We start from the raw sequence: 23677 nt of genomic DNA on the forward strand, positions 1-23677 counted from the left end.
TATTCATACCGGCAACTAGACTGTATGATACACCGGGGAATGCGGGATCCCGCAAGCTGTCTCGGCAAATTCAGAAATTATTCAACACTTTTTGACGTCTCGAGTACCTGGCGGTCTGGTTTGCCAGAAATGTTAACCTGTGTTAGGGCTTCACTAGGCGGACTCACGGACCGCTTTTATCCGCGATCATCCACCGGATTATCCGCAGGAAAAGAATTTAGTGGGTCCCGAGATCAAGAATTCCGATCTGTCTCCTTCTTTTGCGAGTTCGTTTCCTTATGTATCGCGAGCGGTTTCATGAATAGGTAATTGGGTTCGCACTAAGTTGTCATTGCAAAAACAACTTTAATTCAGGCGTGCCGAACGTTTCAACTCTTTTTATTCCACTTTCTTAATAATTTAAGACTGGATGTTCATTAATTATCAGGAAACTCGCGAAAATTTTTGGTAAAACTGAACATGCAACGGATAACAACTGTCTGAAAAGTTGGATTCTGACGCAGCTATTTAATTTCCGCGTGGCGGACTGTTATTATCAAGTTCGAGTTTTAACGTGTTATCTTAGGGATAGGAGAAAGGTAATCATGCAAATACGATAACACCTGTCCATGGTTTTCTAAGGCTTTAAACGTTGGACAGAAGTTAAATTGAATACGGACTCGACATTTATTCAAAGGATACCGGCGTGGAGAGATCCCCTTGGAAATGTCTGTACTGAAATTCGAGCGTGAAAGTATTGAGGCGGTGAAATTGAATTTTAACTAGACTAATTGAATTGGAATCGAATGGATCGTTTAATTTAATGCTTAAGCACAAAAAAAAAAGATAATAGTAAATGCATCAAAAATTAATTCTTTATTTTATATAGTACATTTTTAGATACTACAAATATCTTTTTTGTTAATCTCTACTGTCTATATAAATATTTAATAATATCTAAATATAACATTTTATTTAAATTTCTAACCTAATATAAAAATATCTAATATGTAACAATATAAATCTCACCGGTATAGTAAAACGGTGAATTTCAAGACTCGTAGATTCACAGGATCCACAATTTATCCAATAAATAAAAAATGTTTAATTACATCTAGAAAATTCACTCGCATCGATAAATAGAAATTTATACCATTATATTCGGACGTTAGTTACTTTTCGTATGATCATTGCGATCGATAACTTTTCAATTTTCATTTTTAAACCTTCCCATTTTAACTCCCTAACCTCGTTATAATTACCAACCCTCTTTAGAATGACAATATTCTATTTTTCACGAGAGTATATCCGATAAATAATCCATGTTATAGTAGAAATTTTAATTGAAAAATAAAAATTGTCCACTGGTCTCCGTAGTAAACAGAGATATTCGTCGAGGGTGCGTGAATCGGTAGTGGAATTCTCGACACGCGACGGTTCGCGAGGGGATCTTAACTAGTAGTCGTGGCACCGCGCCGCGAGCTGTCTGCAAAGAAGCCGGTGCGCGTGAATTAGCGATGCATCCCGGATAGATTTATCGCGACCAGATTAAGATTGACCCTAGGAGAGAGCGTCGAAACAATCGATTTTCCCTGCTTGCGCCCGCGCGGCCGTCGACTCGCGGCCAGCACCTCTAGTGGTAGTTAACAACACTACGTGAACTATCTACGTGGACAAGGAAAAGTCGGTGGCGCGTGGGCGTGGTCGTGGTAGTGACGTGAATAGTGCTCACGTGCGTGCGTGCGTGCGTGTAACGGCGTTTGTGCGCGCCTGATGCTGAATGCACGGGGCGCGAGGCCAACGACAGGGGTTGGCACGGACTGATTTCGCCATCAGACTGCCGCCAAGCGGGGAGGTCTGTCTCGCGTGCCAACACACATCAATGGTTCAGGTGAGTGACGTGAGTGATTGCTTATTTTTCAAACGATTCACGGCGAAGTTAATCGCCGATGTTTGCGAGACGCGAACGCCCTCGCGAGATTCGAGACTCTTTACGCGGTATCAGCTTACGAGGGAACGTTGTTGTCGTATGTTGCTTCGCGAATAAAGGACCATCACGTCCGAGATGTCGCCACTGCGGCAGCCGCGAGATGGAAGGTATAACTGCGTCACGTGGCTTTAAGCCACTGACTTCGTATCATTGCACTTTTGTGGGTAACTTTGAGGGTGTTCGCCGGGGTTTCCTTTTAAAACATTTTGTGTAAATGTAGATCACTTCGTTGTTATGCATAGGGTGTAATTTAAGGGTACTGTAAGGGTGTGATAATTTTTGTATGTATTGGCGTTTTTAAGAGTGGTATACGATTTTTGATATTCGCGTTTCTGGATCGTTTTTCTAATGTCCTGATAAGTGTCATGATTTTTATATGAGAAAGCTGCATTAGATTTTTTAACACAGGACTTTTATTATTTTTTACAATATGTATCTAAATATACGCAACTAATTAAAATTAAAACAAATAACATTGACAAATAACAAATAACAAAACATTTGTATGTTTTTAGTAATTGGAAAAACAAAAAATTGTTACCAGTCATAATATTTTGACCAGTTTGATAGTACTAATATTAACGTTCTTTGTTGAAGAGCACTTTATTTTCAATTAATGATGTTGAGTTTTAGTTCGCAATTTGTAAGTTAGCAAACTATTGCAGGTACTTCCTGACTACTGATATAGACTTCTTCAATCGATTTGTTAACGCTAATCTTTGATCTTGTTACAGTATTCGCCATGGCATATGCGTTTCATGTTTTTTCTTGTATCGCGTGATCGTCTAGCACATTGGCGTGAGAATTCGTGATGGAGTTTGTCGCAGCGTTCGTTCACGACACTTGCTAATTTTACCTCAAACCAGCTTCGATGCCATCAAAAAATCGATCGGATCCATTCGATCTGTGCAATTTGATCCAACTTTGCTTTTTCATCTATCGCGTATTTCTACTTAACATTTGGTATATTTTTGCTGTAATTTCTAGAGTATACTTTTCCAATGTGATATAGTAATATTATGTTGTTTTATTGATTAAAAGATTCTTCGAACAGAGTAAGACGTTGGAAGGCTATTTGGCAGTACCGATTATAAAGATCAGTTCAAAACCATAACAACGAAATATCTGTAGTATGCTTAGTAATAATGATATTCAATATAACTATAAGAAAAATATTGTTACTTTTATAAAAGTCAAATTACTTTTTAACAAAAAGGTTGTACCTAATTACGATTAAAATTGCTTATTACGATATACAAAATTATAGTTTTGTTAAAAAAGATTGAGCAGATTTCTGAAAAGCAAATAATCTTTCCATCTGACTAAATTCAAATATTCTAGACGTATTGAACAAAACCATCTAAGTAACAGAAGACGATTTGACGATATCTCATTTAATTGGAGATATATTGGAACGTAACGTACAACTCAATTTGTGCGTGCAAGAAGAAAACAAGCAACTACTGTAGATTAGAATTTAGATTCGAATATTAATCAACCTGATTATCTAAAGCAGTAAACGACATGAAGTAAATTTCTCTTTTTCACGCATAGCATCCAAATCGGCCCTTATTTACACTCATTCCGAGCTCTTGTTACCATATAAACATCTAATCTGCATTAAACGGCAATTCTCCGAAAGAATATTTCAGTCGAAACTATTGTTATACGTATAACTATATCAGCGAACTATTTATTTTTCAATATAGTTACAGTTGCCCTATATCCGACAAGTAGCGAGAATATCGGTCAATAACAATCGTGATTTTATGGTACCTGTTTACATGACCGATACTGGGATAGCGATATCGTTGTTTAAAACGAAAAATCGTTATATTGAACGGTTTCCGTTGAACATCGACTATGTCGAGCTGATCGACCGCAAATATTTCAAAGGCTGGGTGGCTGGAAGCTGGACGAAAAATAACGATGTCGTATCGGTGGATCTGACGCGTCTACGTATTAATCTGGCGTGACTCCTCGGAAATTCTTGGGGATTAAGGGAACAGTGTAAACTCTTAGCTGGCTCGTTGCGGCCCTTCATGTAAATGGATAATAGATCTCCCCAGCACTTGGCCGGGTTCCTAGACGACTAGTATCACCACCAACCTGCATTGCAACGCCGAAGGGTAGTTCATTAACTGCCGGACTCTGGTTCGATGAGAGCTACGGAGAGTCGAATAGCTTTGAAGTGGTGGACGCCTCGAGGGCGTCCACTGCTGAACAATGAGAATTATCTTGTCTTCCTCCTTCCCATTTCCTTCTTTGTCTTCGTAGCCTTTGCATTTCCATATTCATCCCCTTTTCGTACTCGTATATGTGCACGTACTGTATATGTTTATATCTAAATATTTGCGCAAGCGTAAGCTGACGTCTATAATTGAGCCGCTTCGGGCGAGAGAACAATCATAGCGAGCATCATGTATGAAAAGCATGTATGAAAGCGATCTTAATGAATTGACGGATGAGAAGTATCGAAGTGTGTTCTCTCGTGACCGCCGCCAATTATTGTGGCCAGCCAGCCAAACGGAATGATCGTCTATCATCGATATAGCTATAAAATTATGGGTAGAAACGAAGCGCAAATGCCATTCTCAGCTGGTACATTCAGCCCGGATCGAAAATTGCTCGCTCGATTCGAGGAATGGGAATTTACGGAATTGAATAATGTGAGAAATTCTGCTTCCTATCGGAGTCCCCTTGCGTAGCAATTGTTAATTAACAAGAAATAAATCTTTTCTTCTAATAAATTCTCGACGAAACATCCGGAACAGAGAATGCTCGCAGTAAACGTGTTTTGATGAAAAGAAATAGAGCAAAGGGATTCTGTTAGTAAACGAGCTGTATAAATCATTCTTTCAGAGGTAAATCCCTTTAAACGAAATAAAAAAATTCACGTTGTTCGTTATGAAATACGCTATCTGCACGAGCAAAGCGAATCTCAGTCATCGTTATCCGATTAAAATCTCTTTTCCTGACAGTTATATGAAATCTGTAATTTTCCAAAGCAACTCTTCGTAATCAACGTAACTTTATATTTTATTTATATATACAATTTTATAAATATTTCGACATATGGAGATAATTATTTAAGATACAATTATAAAATACGAAATACAAAATACGATGGGATCACATATTAAGAAAAAGTCGTTCAATTTTAGAAACTTCATTCAAGCTGTATAATTGGTTAATCAATGTCTGTCGATGAATGGTTCTCGTCTTTCTATTTTGGTTATTCCTCCGATATTTATGCTTAAAATATCGTGTCCGTCTTCCAACATGATTCAATTCGCACTGAAGTCGTTCTTTCAGTGATGGATCTTATTAAAGCTTTAAGCGGAAGAGAGGGGTAGCAGCTTGTAATCCCATGCGTGACTCCTACTGTTAGTAGCAGCCTCATATCAGATTATGGTTATGGCAGCTTACTTAATGACTCCCTATCGAAATAATTGGTGGCAACGTATTAATTGCTCGCGCAGCATAAGTAGACCTTGCTGTACATCGAATTGGATACGATGATTCTGCTTCAGTCTTTATGATTGGTAGTTAATTAGCAAGTATTTACATATGTATGGCTAAATTGTTTTATCGATCATATTTTGAGTGAATATTTTCAAATGTTTAATACTGTCGTTTAATACTGAAATTACCGGTTTGTAAAGTATAATTAAATATTCTATACATAAATAATTGCAATTAAAAAAATACGATAAAAATAAATAGGTGTACAGGATTATGTTTTTATTTAAATAAAAGTTAATATTAGTTTTGCTACTAAAGCATCTACATAATTCAATTAATCATTAAAGAAAAAAGTTTGAAAATCGTTATTTTATTCTAACGTTAATATTCTCTATAAATTAATTTAAAGAAAATTAAAACGAAAATTAGGAACGTATCACTGTTTTATATATTTTAAACGTAAATAAAGAGTGTATACATCTGTTCGTTCACAGTATCGATTCAGCTTGATAGCATCACCTTTTATAAATCAACGAATATCCAATATATCAGACGTGTCACACGTGACCATAGCAGAGAAAATATCGTATCTCGATAGATGTTGTACATCTTTCGTGTGCCCATATTTTCTGCTCTGTTCTGTTATAAACTGCTCTCTTGTTATTCTTTTCTAACATTCCACGATATCGTTTTTTGTAAATGTAATTATAATCAAAACATATTAGATACTTTGGAGATTAAATGTATAAATTTTCCAGGTACAAATTAACCATATTTTCTGTTAGTAGTCGTGTTCTTACAAGTTGTTAAATACTTTAAAATATAAGGAAATCGAGGAATAGTTATAGATAGAACAGGTCATTAATACAATACTATAGCTGCATAAGATATGAAATTCTGGCTGATATTAGATAAATGTTTAATACCTAATTTTATATTTACTGTGCTTAGTCTATACCAAAAATGATCGAGTTTATTCGATTTTCTAGTTCGAACAAACTCTATCGCAGAATTTCATTGGTACCGTATAATCTGTTCCTTACCTCTGTTGCTTCAATTTCAACAGTAGGTATCGAATTCAGAAATATATAATTCGTCCGTCGCAAAATCTGTATTAAGCTGAATATTCAGCACTACCATTTTTCGCAGCTCTACAGACATACTTCTTTTTTTCGAAAAAAAAAGACAAATACTTGTCAAAACTCAGGATTCACAGCTGATCAACGATTCATCGGCAGACACGCGGGAACGATCGATCATTTCGCAACTAGAATACTTTGAAATTCGGTGGACGTGTCCCGATCAGTCGTTGTGCGTGCAATCTATTCGTCTCACAGATGGTATCTCGTCAGGTTGGAGTATTCAAAATGATTCATTCGAGCAGATACGCGTACGGGACCAGAGTGTGCGAACAGGGTGTACGCGATAGATAGATTTCTCTTGTCCGATTGGTAACTTGTTTGATTTCAATCATTTTCAAGTGTTTTCAATAGATTTTCAAAGTGTTTTTAACTGGAAGGCCGCCAGCGCGACCGGAGTATATTGTTTTATCGTTTCCGAGCGTTTCCAATGGGATCGACGTGCCGGATATACAAATCGAAAATGTTGAATTACATCTAGTGCCGTTGGTCCCATGGCGTACCAATGGCATCGTCTGATATAATCTCACGCACTCTCACTGAATCATTTTCTCGACGTTCGCTGGTTCGCGCCTCCGTCACGCTGTATTCATTTATTTTCGCAGTGAGACGTTCGCCGACCGTCAACGTTGATACGATGTTTCTCATAGAGCGGAGAACGTCTATGGATTTTGCGTGAAACGCGGTATGTTTTTCTTCGCTCACCTTGACGAAACGTTGGACTTTGTACGATCTGTTTGGACCAAACGTTTCTCATTACCCTATTTTATTTTACTTTACGGTTAAAGAACGCGATTATTATGACAGATAACAATACCTCAGAATTTAATCTTAAATATCTTCTTAAATCATCTTTGTACTTTATTACGTCAAATTTTATCTTTGTATATTCAAAAGCTCATTTAACCCTTGTGGTTAAAACCTATATGGTCAAATCATTTAGAAAATCAACCTTGCGAGAGAGAGCGTATGTTCGATATACGTTAGCACTATATAAACTACTATAAGAATTTTTGTCTGAAAATCCTCAGAGGGACGCAATCATTACTGTTTTTAACTGTTCTTAAACTGGCAGTGTTTCACTTACTACTGTATGCACAGGTAGCGGCTAATTACGTTTGCTTTTCATTAGCTTCCACTCTTATGGATATTTATTTTTGTAGAATCGAGCGAAAAGGTAGTTTTTCAACTGTTTAGCTGTCAAATTATAATATACAATTGTGAACACGTTGCACACACTTTGCTCGTAGGTCAGTTCTCATTTGGTTGTTTCGTGCTGCCAAGGAAGTACATCGGTGTTTTATTAGAGTTGTTACAGAAGCGAATTTGAAAGAAATTACGTTGTTAAAGTTAAAATTAAGTTCGGAATCAACTGTTTCATATTTTACATGCAATGTATAGAAGTAGCAAGATTTACATGTTTTACAATAACAAATAAATTAATGACCGCTCTGTGGTTGTACGGATGCGATCTATATTTAAACAACGATAGAAAAATGAAACCTTTTTGAAATTTGATGACTGACATACAGAAAGAAGGGGGAGAAAGGAAAGGTAAGGAGAAGTGTTTCTTTGGACTCCTTGTAACGGAGATTAAGGATTTTAACCACTCAAGATCACTTCGATCGCGAATCACGTCAAACATAACTTTTACTTTCGCTATATTCATCACTGTGACACGATTTTCGTTTCGTTCTTATCTTTCTCTCAGACATTTCTTATTTTTGTCCTTTGACTTCTACATTTAGTCTCATTTTTTGTCCGTCAACTTTCATTTTATCAACTCTCGGAGAGTGGAGGCTGGCTCAATTTTCACACTTTTCCAAATATTTTACGTTTATTATTTCCTAAGTTACGATATTCAAATAAATTCATTCTTAAAGTAATTTTTATTATCACAGAGAAATACAAATTCCTTTCGCTTGGCTCTCTGCTCGCTATAAAAAGAAACATTCGATATTCGTAACGACCATGTCCACGTCTCCGACTGGCGAAGATTAAACAGTGATAAATTGCTTCTTTGGAATACCATAAAAATGCTATAAAAATAAGGCGCTACTTAAAAAGATATGATATTTTCGTCAAATTAGTTTTGACGAAACGAAAATATTTCCATCGAAGAACGTTGCTACGCAATTTCGTCTACATACTTGCAATTACTTAAAGAACGTTAACACCAACTAGAAAAATCTTATTTCGTGTCGTTGTCTTCCGATCGTTGTTCTCTGTAAACATTTTGTTCGCTCTATACCTGACAAGTTACGGCGAGTATCGAAGCAAGATGCAATTGAACAGCTGTTTCTTCCGTATTCTTCTTCAAAACGCCACCCCCGCCTACTTAGTTTCCGTGCATAACAAAGCTCGCTAATTACTCGGCGAGGAAGCACGCGCCACGCCGCGTCTCTTGACACGATTTACACTTCCAGATAGCAAAAAGGTTGTCCGTTGGAGAGACACGAGTTTTCGTACGAGCGCATATTTTCACGACGACAGTCTGTCTGCTTCTTTTTCTCCGGTTCTTCGTGTTCCGGCGTTGGTCTGTTCGTGGCAGATCTGAGAATCACAGCTTGTTTAATTATCTCGGTAATTATGCAAAGCAAATACGTGCGCCAGGGGGAAAATTGAAGACCTGCTAATTACCGCGTAAAGATGTAAGAAAGGAAGCAGGAAGTGCAGGTAAGAAAGAAGAAGAAGAAGGCGAAGAGGAGGAAAAAGGGGAAAAGGAGAGAGGGAGAGGAAGTGAGAAGAAGAACTAGGCTAAAAGGAACATGAACGGATGAGAGCGGAAGGAGGAGGGGCAAGAAGGGCAGTCGTTTAATTGCAGCGGTTCACCACTCGACAAAAGTGGCTTTCGTGCTTTCCGGACTACGACAGTTATGCCTGACCCCTAGCTATGAAAAGAAATTCCTTTTTGAGATTCCATCGAGGACGGTTAACTATTTTTTTCTTTTTCTACCCTGTTCCACGATTCTTTTTGTACATCCGGAATTGAGCGTTTGCAATTAGCTTGGCAGAAGGAGAACCTTCAAGCCACGGATGGAAATGTTCGCATTTACGCTGCTCGTTTATGATCGGTCGTTGTGGAGTATGCTAATTTGTCACGAGTGGTTTACGTATGATTCGTCAAAGTAGGAACAGTTATGAATATTACATTTGCAATTTCTACGTTTCATTTACTTTCGTACTTGATTCCTCGCGTTGTCTATAGTGTAGTTTCTCATTTGATGTCGACTAATATCTTTCAATCGACAGGTTCGATTAAACTTTTTGATACATGTTTGATACCTCAAAAGGGGTAAATCAATAACGTACAATAGCGGAGATGTACAGTAATTTACGAAAGCGTCTGAACATTTGTCACAGAAAATTTTTAGGAATATATTATACGTATTGTATATATTGTATAACGCGAATCGGTTACGTTTCACACTGTCGGTTTGCAACTATACCTTTAGTCTATACCGTTACATTTCTAGTTCCATAAAATCGGATAAATTCATTATCGCCATATCAATCTATATCACTTTATCCAGTCTTCTTGGCGAAATCGTTTCACGAACTTTTTAAACGGACGTCTCGACGCCACCCACCGTGAAATCTTCGCCTGGCTATCTTTGCAGCCCGAGGTATTTTCCGCGAGTTCGATAATACGCACGTTTGCTTATCTCCTGGGCGAAAAGTGGCACGGAGGGAACGGGTGCAATTCGTTTATTATCACAAACCGCATCTCTTCCCAATACCTACCCCTTTCACCGGGTGTATCCAAATAGAGAAGAGGCCGAGGCCATAGAAGTGGTTACGTCGTTTCAGTCGTAGCGAGAGAAAAAACGAGAAGGGAGCGGGAAGAGAAAGGTGGAAGAGAAAAGGAGGAAGAGGGAGTTTCAAAGAATTTCCAATTCTCAGCTTTTCAACACCGCCACCGCCTTCGACGCTTCGTTTGTGCGCGAGAGCTAGAAGGATGAAGAGCGGCGAAGGATGGTAAAACAGGAAGAGGCGATGGGAATGGGACGAGGTTGGAAGGGATGGGGATGAGGTTGATGGTGGTCGAAGGGAGAGCTACCGTAATGAATGGTATTCAGTTTATTCTGGGCTAAGTTACGCTGCCGCCGACGTTGCATCGCGTCGGTACCGGCATCCAAGCACTGAACTAGAAGTAAAATGGGACTGTAGCAAAATTGAAAGGCGGAATTTACCTTTTATCCCTGGCTCCGATCTTCGCAGCCGTTTCCTCCTTTCCCAGCCTATAACGGTTCTTTAACTCTTCCTTCTCTCGTATCCCTTCCCCTTTCCTTTCTTTTTTCCTTCCACTTTCTACCGCGTCTTCTTTCCCTTTCGTTGTCGCTCTTCTATAGGTACTTATGCGCTCTTGTTGCGAATGCGATTCTCCCTCTCTCGTTCTCTCCTGTCTTAACGAGTAAATCGAAAACGTGGAGCAAAAACTCGATGTGTTTTCCATTTAGCGCCTTTGAGCACGGTTTTCAAGGGGTAACCGAACTCCCTGTGAATGTGGTTCCCATTAACGGAATCATCCTCCTTTGCACTGCCGTCTATCATCGCGATACGCGTTAGATTTTCTGGTTCGGGCCAAATTTAACTTCTATTTGCCGTGAAATATATGGTGAACGAAGTACATGAGAGAGGCGCTTTGAGTTTTCGGATTGGTTCGATACCGCAATGGAAAATTAAGGGAAATTTGTAGCGGTCGGTATTACTTTCTTTTTTTTCTAATCCTTTATTATTGTTGGTTAGTTCATTCAATTTTTGGCTCTACGAAACGATTTCAATTGTACGAAACCACTGTTTGCTTCGTATACGGTTGGAGTTACTTTACAATCGAGTAGAATTCTATTTGCAACTGAGAATTTTTTTAGGAAATATCATACGTATGAGTGACGTACGGAATTGGAATTGCGAGTCAATGTTATTTGTAGATGTTTAATTCTGCTAATCTTTTCTTCGATTATGATCTGTCAATTAATTCATATAAAAACTTGTAAACATATAAAATTTCATCTTCAATACCTTACTTTGTTTTTGAAAGTTACATATTACTTTACTTCGTCGTGTATGCATATGATTCAAATATTTCCATTTTACAAAATTCGAGAATTTCGAAAATCCCAGTTAATTAATTTTCCGTAGCATATAAAGCGTTTTTTTTTAGAAATGAAATACACGTACAAATTGAATCAAATTTCATAATACTAATGGAAAGAATTATGTAATATATTCGTATTTCCTGTATCGTATGCGCGGTTCAATTTGTTACTTTTTTGACGACACAAACGGCCAACGTATGGTATCGTTCTATCGTGTAGCAAAAGTTTAGTTCGATAATGCGCGACACCGCGCTTTGGCGTCGTTGCATGTATTTCCTGTATCGTTGATTACACGGTGAAATTGCGATTACAGGAAGGATAGAGTTCCGCACGAAAACATACGGGAGGTACAGGTATAGTGAATCGTGCTTTCAAGCTTTCGTCCTGCATCGTACATTCAGCGCCGGTAAAGCCTGCACTGTGGTTCGTGTGTGACCTAACGAAAGCCCAAGTACACAATTTGATAATGGGTTAGCTGTGTAACGTGCACACATTTGCCAGCCGTGTTACACGCGGTGCTCAGGGCACACTGAATCAGTAATAACAACGTGTTTGCATAATCAATCATGCCCTTTCTCCTATTTCTTCCTCGCTTCGTCTTGTTACGGTGTCATGTTTTGAAATGTGTATGACTAAAGATAGATCATATTATCCTTCTGGAATTTGTTTTCGCGCGAGAATAATGGAATAAACAAAAAGGTAAACAAATTTTCGATATTATTTAATCACCGACTAAGGCTCATAAGTATTAATAAATATTCGTGATCTGTCTTTTTTATTGGGAGAAACACGTGACTCGTTTTGCATCTTCCACTTCTTTCCAGCCTCTATATAACTTTTAAAAATATCGCTCGTTATAGCATTAAAAGCTTAAAGGATATTAAGATATTGCAAATATTAGAATACTATCGGTCTTAATTACTATACCTTTATATCTTTATATCTAACAAATTCTTTTCATTTTGTAGTTATTTCGTATTAAAATATTTTTTCCATAGAGGGACATCGAAATCAAAAAATCGATAAAAATGTTTTATCGTATCCCTATATGTGTGTATATATATCTATTGTATATAAATATATATGGTTTTTAGATGTAATAAATAAAAATCCAATGTTAATAAAAAGGATTCATAACAAATTTTAATTAATAGTGATCTCACATGGAATTTATCGGCAAGTTGGGATGACGAAATTTCCACGTGTAATATTTCCGCGCATCTCCATAAATATTGATTATTTGATAGTGTTGTATTTTTTTTAAAAAACCGTGTGGTTTCGTTCAACGTGCACGCTCACATACGTATATGATATATATGTGTATTACGAGCAACTCTCGTCGAGCCGTTCGTCACGTCATAATAGTATGCAAACGAATACTCCGTAAATAGTATGCAAATAAATACCGTAAACTAAATATGAAGACGTCTGTCTTTCTTTCTTCTTTCTATTTTCCACTGGCAGCCTTTTTTTCACGTCGCGTCAAAATAAGTTAATAAGTCTGCGTAAACACGATGGGAACGCCTCTCAAGGTTTAGGTAGTACGAGGGACGGCAGAAATTTTCTCACGTTTTACAGTGCAGTGCACAGTTGTACGGCAGGTTAGTTTCGACCTGTAAAAATCTCGGTTGTAGCGGACGCAACCGAGTTTTCCACTTTTCTCTCCTTAGGATCGCGTACAAGTAGGCAGAACTGCGCCTGCTTGCAGTGTTAAGGTAATGTCACCATTCGTGTGGCCACTGTACATACTGCGTACATATATAGACGCACACGGATATATAGTACCGTGTTAAAGTCTTGGGCCATGTTGGATAATGATCTTGGTAAGTAATTGTATTGTTAGTGAATATTTCCATATCGAGTTACACGGAAACGAACTTTTAAATATTCCATTCGCGACATTAAATCGATGCATATGAAACGTTCTTTCAAATAAAGCTTGCGCTACACGTAGGTACATAATGTAGCTTCTTTGAAACGTCACGTTTAACGAATATCGAATCTAGAAATTTTTCAAGTAAAGTTGATATAGTTTCTTCGTTTGCAGCTTCATTTAAAGTAATTTATGAATCAAAAAATGGCGTGAGTGAAATGCTACATTTATGTTCTTCACAGGCTTATATAAGAAAATTATATTAACATTCTGATTATTTATGACGGCAGATATCTTTTCTAACGTTGAATACATGTTATTTATAGCAAATTTCTTCTTTATCAATGTGCCTGGTATATAATGTAGTTAACAGGATAAAACTTAGTGAGCCTGTCGAATTCAAACCTGGCAGAATCGTTCTGCTCGTCGAAGAGAGAATTGGCTAGATAATTGCAGCATTTTGATTGTACACGTAAAGGTTAAATCATAAGAAGAAGCCGATAAAAACACAAAGAGGCAAAGTCACGAAAACACTTCAAATTTGAATATAAAAATTGCCTGAGGGAAGTGAAGGTTTTATCATAAAAAGCTACTTTTCTATACGCTCAAAGTGTCTCGTGTGTCCATACCATATATTGCTTAAGGATTAAGGCCTTGCGAGCGCCGTGATCTACACTTTTTTCAGGAAATGCATATATCGTTCCAGCAACGGTAAAAAAAGCTGTTGAGTTAGCGTCTGTTACTAATCAGCACGTTTGACGCAAGCTTGCGATAGTCAGCGAGAGGCGCGAAAGACTGAAGCATGCGACAAGGATAAAGATAGTACATGATTGAAAACTATCGTCGTTTTTACGACGATATCTTTGAGTTATATATAGATGAGATAAATATTTACTTTTAATATTTCATAATTGCATTTATTTATTTCAAGTACAGTCGACAGATATAAAAGAAGGCTCTAAAAGTTTCCATTTTCGATTTATATTTATATTTAAAGAAACAAATTTACTCATGGCCAGTTATAATTCAATTAATAAAGCAATTGGAAAAGTTGCTTACTTTTGCAGTTTATTTTAGTATATATTAAATTAATAAACTGTTTAGTTTCTCAATACGAGAAACTAGAGAAAGAACCTGTTGACTAACTAAACAGTTCATTTAATTAAAACTGCGTTTGTTTAGCGCGCCAGAATTTTGTTTAAACGGATTTTTTTCGTTATAATTACAAAGACAGTTGTCTATACACTTTTTATAATCTGTAAAATTAAAAGGTGTTATTTTAGAAAACCTATTGTAGAAAACCTCAGTTAAGAATCTCAATTTGTAATTGTCACATCAAAATTCCATGCGTATAGTGTACATATACTTCTAAAGTATACAATAAATTGCATGGGAGATAATCAGAACTGAGCAAAGGATTGTTTCATTAAACTACACGGGCAGTTGTTATTATATTGTGGACAACGAATGACTCATAAAAGGAAAACAATTCCCAGATCCAGGGATGATGAGTCTGGTAAATACAGCACGATCCTCGAATGGGTCGTGTGGAAGGCAACGTGTTAATACAGACACAGCGCGTAAAGATTGTCAGTAAATGGAATCATATACTGCACGTGCGATCGCCGGTACAAAAGTTATACGCTATGCTTTACACCTAACCCAATGAAGATAGCATCGTTGGACATGGCGATTATCTCGCTCGAGGTGCAAACTATTTTGTTCATTAAATACTTGGCCTGTTCTGACGTCATGGCTTATATATGAGCGCGATTTTAACGGGCCCTGGGAAGTCGTACGATCCATTATCGTTCTAGCCACCGTTCTGTTTCCAAGCAAAATTTCACTGGATTCCTCCGGGAGTTCTGCCGTGCATTTTGGTGGCTGCTCCACGCTACCTACAATCTGTTTCTTCCGATTAGCAACGTAATTGCGCTATTATTAGGAATGTTGCGGTCCATCTGTACGACTTCTACATATTTCTAAGGTATTTACGCGGTTGCAAACTCTTTCTAGGAAATTATCGGACGCGTGTGCATTGTACATACGTACATATGCTATGTATCATATGTGTGTCTGTTCCCGGAATATTCTTCCAGAGTGAAGTAATTTCGTTGTTAGCGGACCGATTTAACGTCAGAGTATCGTTGAAAGAGCATTTAACGATGTTATAAATGTGTATAATTAAAATGAAGATAAAATTTTCATTTATCAATTAGCGGAAAGATATTGTATTTTCGTATTGTGAAGTGTAATATAGCGGGACTTTAGTTTCTTGTATAGAGAAGGTAAAGTAAAAGAATTGTAAAATGAAACGAAAATATAACGTTAGGGGAAATGGTAATAATAACACGAAGAAATTTGTTAAAAATTTAGTTTGTCTCCAATAGTACGCTCTTATCTTTTTTTAAACAGATCGGATCGAGTGGTGTTCATAAAATTTGCGCAAAGTAATTGTTTAAATTGCTTTTTATTTTATGCACGGTAGCAGAAATAGAATCCTTTGAGACGAGGAATGTTTAATGAAGTCTTATCATGGAAAAGAAAGATACTATTTGCGTAGTAGAACTTCATTAAACCTTGCAATCCCTGTAGGTTACGTAGGTTCTGTTTTATTGTTTTTTTCCTCTAAAACACGATTTTATAAAAGTCATTCCACATTTCATTAGTCATCTTTTCAGACACGATATTTTTATTGCTACGAGCGCTTAAATTTGAAGTTAAATATATTTAATGAAGCAAATTAATATAAATATATTTCACATATTCCGTACGTTTTGCGTTCTTTCAATTAGATCGTATTTACTATTTATCTATCTCTTATTCATCGAATTTTTAATAATTTATATATATGCATTTAATCATGCGGATTGTTATTAATTACGAGGGTGTTAATAGATATATCTGATTATAATTAGTTATATATCATGCAGCATATACATATCTAACATATATCATATTTGTTAAGAGTAAAAATTGTTATTAAAAGTTAGAACTGGGGGAAGAGAAGTTTGATAATTGCAAGGAAGATAAAATGCAGTGACGTTGAGTTATATTTTAACATCTCCCAGTTCACGAATGTTTGATATTTTATTCTTGCGTTTCCGTTGGTAGTAACAAGAAACCGACAACGTGGTAATTAGGACGATAAAACAGGCAAGCTGACTCTGTTTTAGACAGACCCAATATACCGTTGCCAAAGACTTCGTTCCTTATCGTAAAACTTGTTTATTCAGTGTTTTGCAGTGAAATAGCTGTGGCACGATTTTTGCTTGGGAACTCTGGTAAACAAACTTCGAAAGTCATAATCGCGGCTCATATTTCGCTCGACCTTTAAGTTTCGTATGATATAAACGATACACTTTCTTTATTTTCTCTTTACACTTGCTATTGCGAAGAATATGCGTATTTTCGTTCTCTTGTCGCATACCAATATACTTTTAACTTGTTTCAATACTACAATAATACGATATTTTATACGTAAAAGCTTGCGATAAAAAGTGTTCAATCAAGAAAATCGTTTTTACTACGACACTTACATACTAATTGGTTAGGTTCAAGTACATGTATCGAATTTCGTATCGTTTGATAGTTTGCCCGTGTGACTACACAAATTTTATAGTAAGAAAGCGAGATGTAGATCCTGAAAAAAAAACGTTTCATCGGAAAATGAGAATACGTGTAGATACTTTTTGTAGCCACTGTACCTTACTTGAGCAACATAGAAAATAACATTTCGATAAAAGATCTATTCGTCCGCGAACCAATAGTTTACAGGGAACGGGATCGCGTTAATTGCTTCATTTTCGCATATTCTTTGATCACCATTACGTCAAGGTAATCGACGGTTTATTAAACTAGCGAACTTTCTGACTTTCATATGCAGTTGGGATGTCGACCATGGAACCTCAGTCTGACCAGCGTGGTTGTCCTGGCTCTCTCAAATATGCTATTGACTTTCCTGTTGCTGCAGTCGGAAACCTGTATCCCGGACGAAGTACCCAGGGATTTGGAATCAAACGCTGTAAGCGAATGGAACCTCGCTACCTTAATCAAAGAGCAGCAGGAGCAACAGCAGTCGGACTGCGTTACACAAGATTACCAACCGTTGCCAGCTGACGCGAATGGTTTAAAATTGAACATAAAGCTCGGCAGATGGGACGCTCGTAGAATGTTTCGAACGTTCGACCACGTTCTCGTTGGATCTAGTTTCGTCGAGTTATCACAGGCGTATCGTGTTTGCCTGGCCACACAGAGCTCGGTCGAGAAGCTGCATTCGGTCGTTCAGGCGGCTCATCATTGGACCGGGCCGATGTCGGTGGCTTTGTACGCAGCTGGTGACGAAGAGTTCGAGGTTCTTCAGAAGTACCTGATTTACCTTAGGAAGTGTTACGAACCGATACGGGAAAGAGTCGCTTTTTCCTTGGCTGTGCCAAGGGTTAGACCGCCGAAGAGGCAGCCGCGAGAATTCGAGCTGCCAGAGGTGGTAGATTGTGCCAAACCAGAGGGAACACTGAACGAGTTGATGAACGGGATTTCCAACGAGCAGACAAACTGGCGGATACGAAACGTCTATCCCCAGAACCACATGAGGAACCTGGCGAGGAAAAATTGCCAGTCAGATTACGTGTTCTTGACGGACGTAGATATCGTGCCGAGCTTTAATTTGACCGGCGCTCTGGACGAATTTCTGAGGACTGATACCTGTGATAAGTGCGCCTACGTGATACCGACGTACGAGCTGGACTCGCGCGTCAGATTTCCACAAAACAAGACGGAATTGGTTAGGCTAGCGAGAAAGGGACTGGCCAGGCCTTTCCATCAGAAGGTCTTCATCCACAATCAGTTTGCCACCAATTTTACCAGGTCAGTACTTTTCAATCATTTGTCTTTTAAGGCTTTCAATCGTTTGCAACTTTATCCATTAATTTTTTCTACTCTTCGAAAGTTTGCAAAGTTCGAAGAAAGTATAAAGGAATTGTTATCGGTATGCGTAATTTTTTGTTTCAAATTTTATGCAAAAGGTATTTTTCAAACGTTGAAAGTTTTCGCGGGATCGGACAGAGATACGAAAAGGACTATACATCGGCGTTAATCTTGCTAATATTTTTATTAGTTTTTACGTCTTTTGTTACTCTCTTCCTAAATAATAAATAATTTTATATATTTATAACGTGCATACTCTTGTTCGTTTAGGTGGATACTAGATACATCTGTGAATCATAAAAACTTCGGCAACGTAAAAACTGGCAAGGTGTACATCAGTCACGATGTGACGAACTTCGAATTCCTTTACGAACCATTTTACGTGGCAAAGGATATTGTCCCGGCTCATGACGAGAGGTTTATGGGTTACGGATATACCAGAAACACTCAGGTATGTATTCCTCATGCTGCTCTTATTCTATTTTATGTATTTTTCTTTAGTCGATGGCGTCATACTAGCGTGACGAATTACTAAGACATCGAACTTCAATTATGCAGCTGCAACTCGACCAAATAGTCATCGAATATTAAATAGCATTTCGTTTGACGGTTCCAATTCTTTTACGATCAAATTTGTTTTTGGCCTGAGAGGAAAATTATTTGCTCGTTACTTCATAAGAGCAGAAGTCTATTTCTCCGGACAGTGTTTGGATAGCGCTTGGATAATGTTGCAAGCAAAGCATAGCACATTAAGACTCGAAACCAGTTTTTATCAACGATAAATACATTGCTCCTTTAATTAATCAACAAGTTGCTAAAATATAACGTTATTGTATATAGTAGAATGTTATTAATATTATGCGTGTATGTAGCATCGAGCGTAAAAGAGCTAAAATATAAAGCGTGTAATTACTTCTACGATTTTACTTTTTCGACGTCAAGGAAATTCGAAAAAGTATAAATTCGCGCATGAACCGAGCGATTATAAAACGTGATGAAATGATAATATAATATAAATTTATATTCGCACAACCGTCGTTATAGAGAGAGTGACGATTAACGAGAATCGGAGGAATATCGGGAGGAAACTGATCGAGTACACGAGAGACACACGCGATAGTTCGGGAGTATGTGCAACTCCCATGCGCCAAGGATATTAATCGAATTACATATTATCGTTGTAGGCGTTATCGCGCTATGGAGGCCCATTTTACAGTACAAGCATTATTCAATTTAAACTTGATACGTTTCCCGCCAAACGCTCGTATATCGAGCACGGACGTTGCTTACGTTTCAGTGTCCGGAAACGAGCTAATTCGCGTTCCAAACAGCACTTTCGTTGTTCGTTGATGTTTTAGAACGAGCATCGAGTAATTTGTTAAACTTAGGTCGACTGGAGACTCTTCCAATCTCCTCGAATAGTTTAGAAACGTGGCTTTGATTGGATTCTAAATGACACGCTATCCTACCTATTATTTATAGCATTCGAGAATAATAAGTTTCGTAGCATTGAGTGGTACTTTCATATGGCTACAAAAATTTGGTACTATGATAGTGAAAAGTAGAATCTGATGGAAAAACGCTTCATTCGAAAGTTGGAGTATAGGCCATTTTTGTTGGAAAAATTGATAAATTTCATGTTTAACCATTTTTAATTTGTATATAATGGTTTGTTTATTATTGGGGTGAGATTTACTAAGCACGATTGAACTGTATATTAAAATATCATTGGTATGCTTTCTTCAGAAAATATTGGTATATTATATCAAAATGGAAAAGTACCGTATCTCTCAGTATTGTGCCGGTACCATACACACACACACTCACACGTACGCACAGTGCTGCTAGAGACTATGAATGACACGTTCTACGTGTTCTACGTTACGCTCAATGCATCGTAAAAAAAATTCGAGACTCGAACAAATCTTCTATGTCTCTCGTTCCTCGTACAGCAGTGGAATAAGGTCGCATAGGTCAGACGGCGTAGCAGTAGTATCTCGACCGATAAATCTTCCACTTTCTAGCACCATTACTCCACACTGATTTCCACGCGATTTCCCTTCTACAATAATTTTACTCCGAATTCTAAATAAAAAATGTCTTTAAATTATTTTTCTGTCGTAAACTTCCTTTTACAACATCCTTGCCTTTACCTTTAAGACGCGTAGGTATTCTCGTAACGCGATATCATCAGCGATCAACGGTGATAAACTAAACCGCAAAACCTAACGATACAAGAAAAGGCGTGAAAATGCATGTAGACACGCGTGATGCGTCGTACCAATAGGATAAAGTATCGAAGTTTTTCCAACGACGTCGACGTTCACGGAATGGTGCCGTTCGGGCTTGCCTCGGTGGAAATAACGAAATTCCATCGCGCGGCGAAAATCCGGACGGCGACCGTAGTTCGCCGTATTCGTAAAAGCAAGTATGCCGCAGCGACGGCAATAAAACGGGTATAAATCTACATGGCTACGTAACGTGGTAACACCGGCGCGAAACAGGCGTACACAGGCGCGAATGTAAGCTGGTGTACGGTTGCAAGCGTAACACGCTCTTCGTGCCGAGAACTACGTGCCCCGTACATTGGTATTCGCGTCTTCTCTGCGGTTCGTTCGCACAACATCCACTCCCCACGGAGGAATGAGAATGGATATCGTTCGCTTTTCCTACCCTCTTGTATTTCGTTGTACTTGAACCCACAGCCGCCCGCCTGTTCGTCTCTCACCTTCGTGATCCGATACAATCCTGTAGCGCTATTTTTTCGCCGAGCAACCAGTTTTCCTCGACCTTCGTGCTCCTCGGTTTGGCCTGTTTTGTCCTTTTCCTTCCTGCCTGTTTTGCCGCACCTATCTTGTCCCCATCCGTCGCCAAACGCATCGCACACCAACTTTTTTCACCTTTTTGTTCGGCACGCACGTTGTTTCGCCGCCACCGACCAGAGCAACACGTTCTCGTACGAACGCCGAGATAAAATCGAATCGACTGCCACGGGTTTTTCGGGATCGGTGATTCGACATGAGACTCGTTGTATGTTGGGTTAGACAATTAGGTGGCTCGTGAATACGATCGATGGCAGTCTTTTGATAGAGTCGTTTAATAGAAATCGTTTCAATGAATGAATGAAGTAACGTTTTTGTTTATTCCGGTTCAATGGTATACCGGTTCAACAATATGTACAAATTAAACAAATATTTGATCAAATATTTCACATTAAATGATACTTTAAGTCGTCAAAGGCTAACGTTGCACTAACACATTTTAAGACCACAGGCGAGAAATATGATATGTCACATTTTTTGTTCTTCATATGAGAGCGATTAAATATCCAATACTTTGTCAACCAATCACGCACGAATTAAATTGTCTTTTTATTACATTTGGTTATGAAGTTCTCTTGAAAAATATTCACATCAAAAATATTAAAATCTCAGCTCTCTCGAAATATATCGATTTCACAAGTATTAATTATCACATTTTCCATATTAGATATTCACAAAACTTCGCGAATTTGTCATCTACCGCTAGAAGCTCGTATCTTCGAACCGAACAGCTGGTTCTGTTTCTTCCGAATTATGTGATTTTCGAGCACATTCTTTTAACTATCGAATAACACGGAGACGAAGAAATATTCAGAGTCAATTTTTGCATTGCATTTGTCAATCTTTGATCTCGCAAATTTACACAACAAACAAAGATTGCGTTCTGAATTATGCATCGAGTTTTCAATCGGTATTTCTCACTCAAAGTCTGTGTTATCGATTCATCTTTATGAAAAATGAAAATCCAACAACGGAACATTTTACTCGCGACTCTTGTCCCAACAATACGATCGAATGCACACGCGAAGGAACAGCTCGTGAGCTATGCTTTTCAAAATATTGCACTCTAGCAACAAACGTCTCGTCGTCTCAATGAATTTCGAAGCGACTCGTTTCAATATTGATCTTTCGACGTTCATTTCGAAGATTGACTTTCGATCGGCTATGAAATTGATTGGACAGCGCGGAATTCCATAGCCGTGAGTGGCGAGACACGCGAGCGTGTCCATGGTACGGTCAGGCCGCGTGCAGGTAGCGCGATTCGAAGGAAAGGAAGATGCTGGTCGGCCTCGTTTGGTTCGCTCGTGCTCGTCGATTGAGCGATTACGTTGGCGCGAGTCTTCAATCAGGAAACAGTTCGGCTTCAATGGCACGATTCGACGATTCGAGTTCATTGAAAGTGAACGAAGCACGAAGTTATTTCCACGGGTCGAGGGAATCCCTCCCCTTCTCTCTCTCTCTCTCTCTCTCTCTCTCTCGCCTTTCCTCTCTTTTTTTCTTTCTTTCCGTAGGTGTCTGGCGAATGAAATTTTGTGAAAAAAATTAACTATTAAAACCATATTAAAAGTTAACCGGGTTGATTCGTTGTTTCTAAACCCGAGGCGAGGCATTTTGTTCGCTCTTATGCATCCATTTTTCCAAGATATCCCTTTCCTCTTTTTTCTGTTTCCTGCTTATTAGTCGGATAAAATTGTCAGTTGAATGCCGGCTGCTATCGATATGTTGTAATTACCTCGATTCCGATAAAGACGTTACTGTCGACGATGAACCGTGCACGAGTATCTTCAGATACATCGATACAGATGGTCCAAGTATTTTCGAGCGAAGAACAGACGCGAATGAGAAAGACGCTCGTGAAAATTGAAGCTTAATGAAAGTTCTCGATGGAAATCGAATGTTCGATACTAATTATCAGAGTCCGACGTATTTAACGAAAGATTTATCGTGCTTGATAATAATAGATCGACTATAATAGTAATCGTACGCAATGGTTCTCGTTATTAGCAAGTTTTATTAGGGGAAAAAATTGATTTCAATACGCTCCTTTCGTGTATGAATAACGCGCGTATATTATATAGAAGCTAACTTTGATGGATATTCGATTATTGTTGTTCAGTGAACGTACTAGATGCTTTAACCATCGTATTCGATAGATTTGAATGCTTCTGTTCGCAATTAGTTTCGTCACGAAAAATAGCTTATTGTTATCGTCATCGTCATCGTACGATGTTTATTAACTTCGATATAAATCATTGTTGATAAATAATAATTGCTTCCATCCTGAACGTATTCGTCACTGTCGTATTTCCTACGTATTACCCAGTGCGAGATCTGCTCTAATTATACACGGCCGTGATAATGACAGTAATGAATTCATGTATCGA

The 23677-nt window shown here is 38.1% G+C and overlaps 1 protein-coding gene across 1 annotated transcript in view; it reads left to right on the forward strand.

Annotated features, from left to right (window-relative positions):
- The first annotated feature begins 1320 nt into the window (after window positions 1-1320).
- Window positions 1321-23677, forward strand: part of LOC117214822 (beta-1,4-glucuronyltransferase 1) — a 33121-nt gene continuing 10764 nt past the window's right edge. Inside the window, exons 1-3 of the mRNA XM_033461174.1 lie at window positions 1321-1870; window positions 17432-18411; window positions 18742-18922. Coding sequence (XP_033317065.1) covers window positions 1760-1870; window positions 17432-18411; window positions 18742-18922 — 1272 coding nt within the window. The 5' untranslated portion in view covers window positions 1321-1759. The remainder of the gene's footprint in view (window positions 1871-17431; window positions 18412-18741; window positions 18923-23677) is intronic.

Source organism: Bombus bifarius, unplaced genomic scaffold (genome assembly GCF_011952205.1).
Source record: "Bombus bifarius isolate JDL3187 unplaced genomic scaffold, Bbif_JDL3187 scf7180000009243, whole genome shotgun sequence".
NCBI classification, from domain to species: Eukaryota; Metazoa; Arthropoda; class Insecta; order Hymenoptera; family Apidae; genus Bombus; species Bombus bifarius.